General features: G+C 41.5%; 2 protein-coding genes across 4 annotated transcripts; both read left to right on the forward strand.

The window, feature by feature from the left end:
* Positions 1-1511: 1511 nt before the first annotated feature.
* On the forward strand, positions 1512-3611 carry RB195_019312 (uncharacterized protein; the record flags this gene model as incomplete). 2 transcript variants are annotated; one of them, XM_064187110.1, is made up of 2 exons in its annotated part: positions 1512-1535; positions 2730-3611. In XM_064187110.1, the coding sequence occupies 2 exons, from the start codon at positions 1512-1514 to the stop codon at positions 3609-3611; spliced, it is 906 nt and encodes a 301-aa protein (XP_064042991.1). The 2 variants fall into 2 exon arrangements, with proteins under 2 accessions (XP_064042991.1, XP_064042992.1); XM_064187111.1 differs by having other exon boundaries at positions 2742-3611.
* Positions 3612-4451: 840 nt separating this feature from the next.
* On the forward strand, positions 4452-12436 carry RB195_019313 (uncharacterized protein; the record flags this gene model as incomplete). Of its 2 annotated transcripts, XM_064187113.1 has the most annotated exons (13): positions 4452-4550; positions 6730-6744; positions 6816-6944; positions 7983-8133; positions 9279-9397; positions 9771-9947; positions 10029-10162; positions 10287-10381; positions 10535-10739; positions 11461-11602; positions 11734-11808; positions 12132-12214; positions 12340-12436. In XM_064187113.1, the coding sequence occupies 13 exons, from the start codon at positions 4452-4454 to the stop codon at positions 12434-12436; spliced, it is 1521 nt and encodes a 506-aa protein (XP_064042993.1). The 2 variants fall into 2 exon arrangements, with proteins under 2 accessions (XP_064042993.1, XP_064042994.1); XM_064187112.1 differs by lacking the exons at positions 4452-4550; positions 6730-6744 and having other exon boundaries at positions 6822-6944.
* Positions 12437-12609: the final 173 nt, after the last annotated feature.

Consider the following 12609-nt stretch of genomic DNA (forward strand, 5'->3'; position numbering starts at 1 on the left):
TAAGCAAAAGAGGAAGTATTCGAGACTCATGTCTAAACCTACACCGAGCTGCGGGAGGGTCTGCCTATTGGAGCAATGCTAACTCTCCATGAAATTCAAAATGGTACACCGAGTAACTATTTCCTCTGTTGCTTCAGAGGAATAAACTCAGAGAAAGGTAGAGACTGAGTGCCTTACGGTTTTTCACGTACTCTCACCTCAAAACAAACGAGGAGAATATCACAGTAAACTTTAATCCAATAAAGAAAGGAAGTATGATCGCCGGATTTCAAACTGAGTAAGGGATGAAGTTGGAGCTAAGGCCTTTCGATCTTTATCTTGCAGCTGAGAAAAATTACTTCAGGTAACTGCACAGCTAACGTTTTTTCCTCTGTTCAGTTTTCTTCTCATTGTTCTATTTGTTCATGAATTGATCTCCCTATTTATTATTATCACTTGTTTAATTCGAACTTTCATTCCCTCTCTCTCGTCTACTACATTCCTGCTTACTTGATTTGTTTTCTTTCCATTCTATTTGTCTTTTACAGCCGGATTTATCCCAACATAATTAAGTTCTCTGTCGTTTTCATTCGATTCCCATAGTGCTAAATCTTGACACAGTACCTAGATACCCGCCTTTAACCTCGCTACTGTTTTAGCTTTAGTAACAGAAACGACGTTATGTTACGTCATGTAATAGCATCACCAGAACCGAAGTGCCTCAGTAGCTTTGATTTGATTTCAAGTTTTTTTGAGCAGAGGTTTGAGGTTGGGAAGTGGTAAAATTCGGGTGCACAAATGAGTAGTCACACTCGCACAGACGAAAAACGGAAATTAAATCAAACTTTAGGAATCAGTGTTCATTGTCAGCAATTGTCGCACGTTTACTTCCAATAAACATACTTTCCTATAGGCCTAACTTTGAGAGTTAGATTTTTCTGTTTCCAGAATAGGTTGAATAGTAGCAGAAAACTGCTCTACCGAAGGAAAAATCTCGAAAGCGAGTCCAAAGACACCAAAAACAAAGTCGATTGGAAATATTTACGAGTTGAAACTTCAAGCAATGTCTGAGAACGCTACATACGCGTTGTCATGGACCACTCCGGCTTTCCTTGGTTTTTTTCTTTCATTATCAGTCCCAATATTAGAGCAACATAATTTAGGATGTGTTGTAGAAAAAGTACTTCCTCCAATTAGAAAAAGATACTGGAAAAGAGTCTTTATTTTCATTTGGAAAACCTTCACAATTTTTTTTCTATGCGTACTGTCTCCCTTCACCTTCGATGTTCTTGTCATATATTAACGTGATTTAAGTGCCGATTATCATGCAGTACGTATTCCCTAGGTAGGAGTAAAGTACACAGCGCAATTACATGCTGGAAAGTAAAGACAGAACGAAAAAAGGAGAGTAACGTTAAGAAGAGTGAAAAACAGAAATAGAAACAGGAATGGATGTAAGGACAGTGAGACACACGAAAATGAAACAAACATGAAGTAAACGAGTGATACAAGGTACCTCGTCTAGTTCATTCATGTTTGCATCATTTGGGTACAAGGTAAATTTGTGACATAAAACATGCTGCATGAATAAAAAAAGAAGTTATGACCATAAGCGACAAAAAGAATAAAGAAGACATAAAACTACGGATAAAAATACAACAAACACGCACAAAAATACAACTTTTAAAGGACAGAGAAACAAGATAAAATAATCATACCAAGCAAGACAAGGGAATAAGACAAAACAATAAGACAGTGAAACGGTAAAAGTAGAAACAGGACGAACAAGACAGATGATTCGAAGATAAAAGGAAGTGAAAGCACAAGTTAAATAAAGAAAACAATACAAGAACAAATTGAAAAACGAGAAGAAAACTGAAGAAGAAAAGACGTTAGCTGTGCAGTTACTTGAAGTACTTTTTCTCAGCTGCAAAATAAAGATCGAAAAGCCTAAGCTCCAACTTCATCCCTTACTCAGTTTGAAATCCGGAGATCAAACTTCCTTTCCTTATTGGATTAAGGTTTACTGTGATAATCTCCTCGTTTGTTTTGAGGTAAGAGTATGTGAAAAACCGTAAGGCGCTCATTCTCTACCTTTTTCCCGAGTTTATTCCTCTGAAGCAGCAGAGGAAGCAGTTACTCAGTGTACCATTTTGAATTTCGCGGTGCGTTAGCATTGCTCCAATAGGCAGACCCTCCCGCAGCCCGGTGTAGGTTTAGACACGGGTGTAATCGAGCCTAAAGTTGAGTAGTCGTTTATCCGTAAAGATAAACTAATACTCAACTGAATGTTACGAACAGCGCTTCCCGGCATAGCGCAGAACTGCATAGATGGGACTTTATTTCGTTTCACAAGAATCTTCTATATAGCATTCCTGTGAAACAAAATAAAGTCCAATCTATGCAGTGTTTAGGTAAAGTAATCCCTGTTCTTCATCAGATCTTCCTAACATCCCCACTATTTTAGTTGGTCATAGCTGTAATCAGGTATTGAAAACTAATAACAGCAACTAATCAGAACAACTTAAATTTAAAAAAAATGTCTCATTTTCGACGACGTGGAGCTGTCTTGTTCAGCGCCGAATGCTTCTCTGTGAGAGCGCTCTTAGTAGAAAGTAGTGATGTTTCTTAGCAATAATCTTCTGCCTTAATTATTTATGAGTGGTATGCTTTCCTGATGCAAGTAACGAGAAAATGTATAGATCTCAGCAATTCAAAATTCATTAAGTTGGTAGTGTCATGTTTCATAGGCCTGGTTCCAGCGCTTCAAAGCCGGAAACAAGATACTCGAAGATGAGCCTCGCTCTGGTCGACCGACTGCAGTATCGTTCGACAAACTGAAGAATCTGGCGGAGCAGCATCCATATGAAGGTGTGCGGTATTTTGCTGCCAGTCTTGGCTGTTTGCTGTCCACCATGAGCAATGGACTGCGATCTCTCGGAATGGTGAAAAAGCTCGATCAGTGGCTCCCACATGCATTGAGCGACGGGAACCGCCAAAGACGCCTGGACAACTGCACTCAGCCGCTCTCCAGAAGCCGCAGATTCGACTGGCTGGACACCATTGTCACTGGAGATGAAAGATGGGTCCCCTACGTCAACCACACCCACAAACGTGCGTGGTGCGCTGGCGATGAAATGCCGGATCCTTTCGTGAAAAGTGAAATCCATGAAAAGAAGGTCATGGTGAGCGTCTGGTGGGGAGTTCATGGAATCTACCGCTTCGAACTGCTGCCGGACAACATGACAATTACTGCCGAGGTCTACTGCGCTCAACTGCAAAGACTGGCCGAGAAGATCCGCAAGGAGCACCCGGGGCTCGACAACGTTCGCCTGCTGCACAATAACGCGCGCCCTCACATCGCGAAGACTTCCCAGAAAATTCTGGAGCTCGGATGGGAAGTTCTACCGCACGCACTGTACAGCCCGGACCTGGCTCCGAGCGACTACCATCTCTTCAGATCGCTTCAGCATCACTTGGAAGAGAAGCGCCACGATGATCGTGACCACCTCGAAAATGACCTTCAGGCTTTCTTCGCCTCCAAGTCGCCGGAGTTCTACAACAAAGACCGTGATCTTGTGAGACGTTGGCAGAAGGTTGTCGATGTTGATGGAGATTATTTCGCCGAATAATAAAATGTTAAAAAGTTGTGTCGTTTTGAAATTTTGTCGTATTTCGGCAGATATTTTCCGAATACCCTAATACAAAATGAACGTTCTGTAGGTTGTTTCTTGCTGTTTTGTGTAGTTTTTGTGTGCATCGAATGATTTTTCAGTGTTTTCATACTTCTACATAATTTTAGGAGGATTTGAATGGATTTTTCTCCTTCTTCATACATATTAAGCTAAATACGCAGTTGCACAACCTCATCAATATTCTTGCAGCAAGAATAATGAAACCCGAATGTCCCATCTGCGGTGAAACATGGGGGGAAGTGTCGTCCATTCTAACTTCGAAGACAAAATTAAACGCATCCAACAGAACCGTCAGGTAAAAGGGAACAATACGAATTTGATGCAGTCTCCACAATGCAAATTTGTTTTGAAGGTAAAGTTGAATTTACCTGAAGGCATTACACCAGGAATCTGGGGTGGTATGGATTTCCGATGGCCAAAGACTACATGGGGTCTTAGATTGCAGAAACTTGTGGGATCTCGCTCATTTCCTCCTAATCGCCGTAAAAAAACGGCCCGGAAGATGCGGCGCTTGCACAAGGGTGGCGCGCTCCAATAGAAAATGGAGCGTTTCGGGACGCTGTTTTCCACGACGAATTCTTCGAATTTCTATTGGAATTATTATTAGTTACGAGGGGTAAAATGTAGTTGAGGGGTAGAGGGCAGTCAGTGGCACCCTTATTCCTCGAAGTGAATAATCAAATCAATCGGGGCCTTAAGGCTCAAGTATTAGTCTTACAGTATCTACGACATGTAAGCTAAAGTTACTAAGAGAAAAAAGTAGGCTAGAGCGTCAGCATGGAGCAAATACTGAGGAAGTCCACACTGGCAAGATCGACCGAGTGTGGACACGTCGTTAAGAAACAGCGGGTTGCACGTCGCACTGAATTACCAGTGGTGTATCTCATGCTTAATCCGTCACCAATATGTCTAGCTAATGTAAACATCAGAGACACGTAATCTGAGTGTTTCTTACTTGAAATAAAATTCCAGAGGTAGCCCCTGCAGCCTAAACAAACACTTCCGCAGTACTCTGTGGACCAGTTACATTTCTGCGTGAAGTGTTTACGAAGAACACCAGCTAACAACGAATTGAAAGATGACTGGCTTGAAGGCATCACCCTACGAATCTGAGGTAATGCAGATTTCAGGTGGAGTATTCGTATACGGGATGGGAGACTACGGAGAGGGAGGTGATTCCGTCCATTTCTTGCTAATTGCCGTAAAAAACGGCCCGGAAGACGCGGCGCCGCACAAGACTGATGCGCTCCAATAGAACCTCTTGTACAAAATGGTGCGCCTAAACGAATGAAGCTATATCTTTCGGGCCGTTTTTTACGGCAATTAGGAAGAAATGGACGGAATCACCCCCCTCTCCGTAGTCTCCCATCGTGTATACGAATACTCCACCTGAAATCTGCACCACCTCAGATTCGTGGGGTGATGCCTTTAAGTGTGGGATGTGGGCTTACGAAAGGTGTACCGAGGGAAAGGAGTCTTCCTGCCCATCCTGTTTGCTGTGTACCTTGTTCACTGTTTATTTTACTCTACGATTCCAAATAAGAGTCCCACGATCTCTTGATATCTACTACTGATATGCTACTAATAAAGGTAGATAGAAACGTGAGAAATACATGTAAATGACAAGAAGAAGGATATGAATCAAATATCAAGTATAAAGTATAATTATGGCAATGTAAGCGTACGTAATTTTATACGCCTAGTAATTTTAATTTACCCAGGGGACCTTTGGGTTATTAAACAACTAAATACGTCAGAGAGTAGTTAAGGATATAAAAGTGTAATGTTATATCATCATTAGCGTGTGTAATTTTCCATTTTGCCCCAATGCCAATAGTTGTACAGCTTTGACATTGTCCACATGAACTCGCACCCTTTTTAGGTGATGTTTTATGCTGCTGGCGATGAAAGAAAGAAATACGAAATCTCTTGAGAGCTTCATTGAAACGTACTTCCAAACAATATTCAGGAGCGCACAGATGCCTTCCGGTCGAATGAATCGAGCCAAAAGAAGCACATCTACCACATATAACCACGAAAAGATGGAATCAATAGACAAAGACTTTGGAAAGAGACATAAACAATGAGAACCAGCAGAGAAAAACGAAATCTCGAGAGGAATGCTCTGTAAAAAAAAAGCAAGTAAAATTTGGGATAATGCGACAACTCGTCCGCGACTCGACATTGGTCCTAAGACGATCCAACCACTGTAGCAGGATTTCGAATAGCGCCATACTCTCTCATTCATGTGTGGGGAATGTTCTGGGGTATTATGCGAGTTTTCGGATTATGGCTAACTTAGTGGTATTCACTACTGCTAGCGGCTTTTAGAATGTTGAGGATCTCTGACAGTGTTTTCTTTTGTCCATGTAGTTCTCTTCTTCAATTTATTGCTACAAGCATTTCGTTTTTGAAGTTGCAATTGCGCTGATCAACTACTAGAAATGAGTCCATTTACGTGAGATCCGTTCAAGTAAGTCCATGTGAAACACCGCTAATGTACCCTGTCTCATTGGAAGAGTTGTAAGCAATCCCCGTAGAGAAGTGCGCTTAGTTCGATGAAATTAGATTTGAAGAAACAACCAATGTTTTTCAAACGATTGCATTTTTTGTGCTGCCAATGAAAAAATAATGGTGTATGAACTAAGTCTCATTTCCTGAAATCGTGAAATCCTCAAACTGTAAATGATTGAGAGTAGTCGAGTTTCTGCTCTTTTTTGGCTCGATGGGGGCATGTTTCAGTGTATTTTTGCAGTACTCATCTTCTTCGTAGCTTTGACAGAAGTTTGGTGTGTCTTTCCTCTATATGTGTTTTTTTTTCTGTCATTAACAGGGAAATGTCAGAAGGCTATTGATTCTCGCGGAACATAGGCTTTCCTTGTTGAAGTGGTCGACTATCGCGCAATTTTAGCAAGGTGAAGGCATGCACATATATCCACTGAAAGGCTGCAACTCATATTTTGGCAGCTGATTGTTTATGTATATTCCGTACACAGCGGTTCTTTTCACTCTTGAATTGCTCTTCTAGATTTTCATCAAAAGTCTGATCTTGTAGTTCGCCTACGTCAAGGTGAAAGAGTACCTCGATTAGTGGAGTAGTGCCTGCCGGTTTTTTTAAACCAACTTCCATCAATATTTCAGGCAAGGATGGGGGCCGATGATAAAAGGGATAGAATCAAAATTCTTCAAGTGTCAAATATATCTGTCACAGCAACAAAGGACCAAATCTTCACAATGTTTCAGTATATAGGAAGAATTGAGGAGATGAAGGCGAGTTTTCTTTTCAGTGTTGATCTTCATGGTTGCTGCGTCTAATATCAATGATAATCCTTTTCATGTCAAACGGTGACATTGCTATGTGAATAGAAGCCTCGTAGATCTTCCACATATACCAAAGATGCCTCAATTAATATGAGTTGGATTCACTGCGTGAAGTAAGAATACTAACAAAATGGTGTCTCTGATCTTCTTGACATTCTATTGTGACATCCTTGAATCACTCAGTTTTGGCCACGGAACGTTTATCGTACCTTGTGGAATTAAATATGCAGGATCCATTTATACTCTTGTTAAAAGGAATTGTAAGTTTGCATTAATGTCAGTGGAAGGTGCATATTAATCTAAGGATACTTTCTGCTTGTCTTCGAGGGGTGGGTGTAGCGCAGTTGGTTAGAGATCGTAGCTGCATGGTTGATCTGACCTGAACTGGTACATGCCACTCCTGTAGCTGGAAATATACACGTGAAGTGGATTGCAGCACCTGTAAATCCTGCAGACGTAAATTCTCTGCAAGGTGTGTATCCCATAGAACCGCAGCTTCCTGCAGTTGCTGGCAATGAGGGTCATGGACGCGTTGAGAAGGTGCGTTCAAGAAAACAGGATATTCTTATAATTGCTCTTTTTCTGTCATTAAGGTTGCTCGGGCTGTTTGTATATTATGTAGAGGAGGGTGGTTCGGTGATTCCGTCTATTTCTTCCTAATTGCCGTAAGAAACGGTCCGAAAAATGCGGCTTCGAGCCTTCCGGGGCGCCATTTTCCACAACAAATTCGATTGGAGCGCGCCGGCTTTGAACACCCATCGCATCTTCCAGGCCGTTTTTTTACGGCAATTAGGAGGAAATGGACGGAATCACCGGCTTCGGCTATCGCATGTATGCTGGCCACCGCAAGTCATTGTCATTGGCTCAGTCATTGGCCAACGCGCGTTCCAGAAAACTCAACGATTACGACGACTTGCTGTGAAAACGCGTTGGCGCATCCCAAGTGGATTGTTTTCTAGATGACGATCGGCTAATTCTTCTTTTTAGGTGTATCCTTCGGATATGAACATCACTTCTTCCACAACTTCCAAGTGCGCTTTCATAAAGTATGATGACGATCGAGCTGTTGAAGTAGGACAACACCTTACGAATACCGTACTCATTGATCGTGCTATAGTTTGTGCACCTTTTCTTCAAAGTGAGTAATAATTTAGTGAAAGATTGTTTTAAAGGAATCACCCCACGAATCCTGAGTGGTGCGAGTTTCAGGTAGCTTATGTCTATACGGAGTCGTAGATTATGGAGAAAAGGATGATTCCGTCCATTCCTTCTTGATTGCTGTAAAAAAAGGCCCGAAAGATATGGCTTCGAGCGTTCCGGAGCGTTATTTTCCACAACAAGTTCGATTGGAGCGCGTCAGCCTTGTGCACGCGCTGCATCTTCCGGGCTGTTTTTTGCGGTAATTAGGAAGAAATGGACGAAATCACCCTTCTCTCCATAATCAACCCCCTACTAACATAACCCATTTGATACCCGCACCACCCCAAATTCGTGGGGTGATGCCTTTTGTTGATATTTTATGCTCCAGGTGATCCTGTAAAGTTCGATTTGGCTTAGATAAAGCATAATTGGATTGAAGTAGCTTGAAGTATGTAAATTATTTGAGCTTCACACGCAATTATTATAGCTGAATGGTTTGATATCAAGACTGCACGCACACTTACACCCTAAATTTCTTCCAAAACATTCTATAATGTATGTCAAAAATAGCAACAAAATGGCTGCCCTCCATATTACTGTCCCTATACAAAGTGCAGGATCATTAGAGGCTATTTATAATTTTGAAAAAAAAAACATTATCCAGGTCTTTTGGTAACTTTTCGCGTTTGTTAGTCTTAAAGGCATCATCCCACAAATCTGAGGTGGTACGGGTTTTAGGCGGGTAATGGCTATACCGGGTCATAGATTGTGGGGAAGAGGGTGATTCCGTTCATCTCTGTTGTATCAGTGTAAACAGAGGACCCCGGAATTATTTTCTTACGACGGCTTCTGTTGCAATGCGCAACCGTTGCACCCCGGTCGGCCTGCGATTCTTTGGAAACCGGCTCGGACGAATCGCAGGCGGGGCACAAGCGTTGCGCATTACAACAGATACTTTTCCTCAGTATATTAACATAACATGCCTATTTTTGAGGGGTTGTTGAGGAGCTGTCATTATTTTGCTTATCTGCAGAAGAAATCACATTGCCAAACGTAGCCCTATGGTTTTTAGGCACACGGTTCTGCCCGTGTGACTATCCAATTTTTCATGCAGTCGTTAACAAGTAAATTTCTTTCATTAAGGTACGATTCCCGACGAAGCTACGTTTATTAACTCCGGAGGTCCTGTCACAGCAGGGCAACGTCAGCTGCCCCCGCATGTCACTAACAAGGTACAGGAGCTGGAGGATGGTTCATCTGTGGTATGATTCTGTAAATTCTTTTTCGGACCAACTGTATGCACATACACATTTTCTACGTATATGAGTGCAGTTTGTATGTTATATATATATATATATATATATATATATATATATATATATATATATATATATATATATATATATATATATATATATATATATATATATATATATAAAGTGCGTGAGAGGCTCCCCTACCTTTTTACTTATAGGTTATGTAATGTATGCAGTACTGTCCAAGGTGGTCGAAATATTCAATCGACCAATTGTTTAACCACAAAAAAACGACTTCTTCTAATGCTTCTTAACAACTCAATTAAATCCAGTCTTCATTGTTAACGACTCTTTTTACTTTAATCTTCAATTGTTTCAGTTGCTTACAGTGGATCCACAAATGGAAGCTCTTGGTCTTCCCGCGTATCCTCCACTGCCTGGTAACACTGACTTAGCGAAGGTAGAGGAAATAAGAAGGACTATCTATGTTGGAAACCTACCTAAAGGAGTGGACGGACAAGCCGTTCTGGATTTCTTCAATAATTTTGTAGGGGAGGTAAAGAACATTTTTTCACTTCGAGTTCACTTCCATGAACAACTGCAAGTCATTTTCACTAGTTATATTAAAATTGTCAAGGTCATGTATCTCCGAATGGCTACGGGTCCCGACACTCTCCCTTGTGCATATGCCTATATTGAATTCACCAATCAAACTTCAGTACCGATCGCTCTTCAGAACAATGGTATTGACTATCAGGGAAGGCCGTTGCGGTATGTAATGTCGTGGTTAAGCTTTTTTCGAGTTTCGCCCACATAAATTCAGATCAGTTACAGGAATTTTTACTCACATTTTTTTGCAATGTCATGATATGTTCTAAAGTTGCACTATGTTCAGTATTCAACACTCACGTGTGGCAATCATCAAACCGCAAGCAAAGTCTGCCGACCAAGCGTTGGAGGAAGTAGAGGAAGCCATTCGAATGGGAAAGAGTGAGTATTGAATCACAACTATTATTGTAGATAAGTATGTTTTTAGAGTGTGGCTCTACATTCCACAAAACTTTGCTATTTTCGCTTCCTTCTTTTAATTACCAGCGAACGAAACGGGTATTGAAGACCACGTTACTTGCATTCTTTCTCTAGACCGCCGTTCACGTTCTCGTTCACCTCTACGCCGCCGTCGTACACCATCCCCACGTCGTCGAAGTAAGTCGCCACGTCGCAAGAGGAGCCAGTCACGGTCTCGAGACCGAAAAAGGAGCCGATCGAGATCGAGAGATCGAAAAAGAAGCCGTTCACGCGACAAAAAGCGCAGCCGAAGTCGGGACAGAAGGAGAAGTCGAAGCCGGTAAGACCTAACGTTCAAATGTTTGGCCGGAAATCAAACATGTGTTGATCTGTGTTAAACCATTGCATTAAGCCTTCTGATAGTTTTTTGCTCTATTCTGCTCGCAGCTCTGGGCAGAGTTGAATGTATTCAGTCACTCATAGTGGCGACTTACGCGATTTTGGGCTCCTTACTCTTATACGTGATTAACTGCGTAAGCCTAGGTGGCCCGCGATCCATTCCGCGTTTCAATTTTCGCAACTGTATGTTTTTATATAAAGAACCTCCCAATATGAAAGTCGTGTTCCTATGCATGAAGAGTGAATTCAAGTAGGCTTTATGCCCTCAGTCGATTGGCCACATCTGTTACCTGTTTTTTCGTCATGTATGAAGTATGCTGCGTTGCTGCCATGTGATGATTTATGTATGAGTGATCTGCTCTGAACATCTGAGTAGTGAATTTTTCGCTGAAAAGATACCGAAAGCTTCTGTCCCCGAGAATTTCAATATCTTTTTGTCTGGAACCTTTGAACCATTGAAAAGACAGAACGGTACCTTTGAACTGTTACAGTAGAAGTATAGTTTCAGCAAACTTGTTCTTGTTTGAAAGCAGGAAAGGCGTAACGATGATTTAACCACATGTACGAGCTCTCGAAGATTAGGCTGTTGAGTTATTTTCGTTTTAAATAGCATGAGATCGTCAGCGCTATGACCATTTTTTCGACGTTAATCTTTTTTGCAGTGATCGTCGTAGTAGACGTTCTCGGTCCCGAGATAAGAAGCGCGAACGAAGTAGATCGCGCGACAGAAAGAAAGAGAAGGAAAAGGAAAAGGACAAGAAGGAGAAGAAAAGAAGTAGAAGTCGTGATCGAAAGAAAGATAAGGTATTTTTCATTGCGCTATCTCTGAAGAACATATCATATCTTAGATCTCTTTTCGCATTCATCGTTTTCGGTGTTCTTGAACTCCGATATCGTACTATACTTGAACAAACACGAATTGCAAAGCGATTTAGGATGCAAAGCGCGACCGCAGCTCGGATCGGAAAAAAGAGAAGGAGAAAGACAAAAAGGAAAAAGAGAAGTCCAAGGTAATTTGTCCAGATGAATTCCATTTTTCAATTCAGTTTGTTATTTTTCGTTTCCTGACGTGTACTTTATCTATACCAGGGTCAAAACGCCATGAAGCACGGTACGCGGCTTCTCTCGAGGCGGTGCGGTGAAGCGTAGTGGTTAGTAGCGTACTGGAACCCTTGCTAGCACCGCCTGTCGCTGCAGTTTGGGATGTTCCCACTGCTGCCTCCACAGCGCCGTTGCGAGCGCGTCCGCAAATGCACCGAGTTTCATGTCGTTTTGACCCGGCCATATACTCCCTTCCTGTATAACTTTTATTTATTCAACCTCATTTTTTAAGGAGGCAAAGGTTGAGGATCTCGATGAAGAAACGTTGCGAGAGCGCTTACTTGAAAAAGCAGCTGTTCGAAGTGGAAAAGAGGGGTAATACTTGCTCCGAAAACCATTATACAAATAATAATTTTAAGACGTTCATTTAATAATGGTATTACTATGCATACATATACGGTTCTCTTCAATTTAACGCTATTTATTCTACATTCTTTCAGGTCTGAAAGTGACCACGAAAGCGAAGCTGATAAGGGTGACAAGACACCAAGCAAGATAAAAAATGAAAGGAAGAGAAGACGCAGTGATAGTGATTAAAATAAGCACTGAATCTTTCTAGCGATGTTGTGCTAATTTCGCCGGAATTGTTTGTTTTATTTTCGTATCTTGGTCAGATCATGTCGATCTCTTGTTTTGGATTTTGTCTTTTTTAATCATCGAAGGAGTGATAATTGATTACTGTATCACTTCCAAATTGACGATTGTCTGTT

Source organism: Necator americanus, chromosome II (assembly GCF_031761385.1).
Source record: "Necator americanus strain Aroian chromosome II, whole genome shotgun sequence".
NCBI lineage: Eukaryota > Metazoa > Nematoda > Chromadorea > Rhabditida > Ancylostomatidae > Necator > Necator americanus.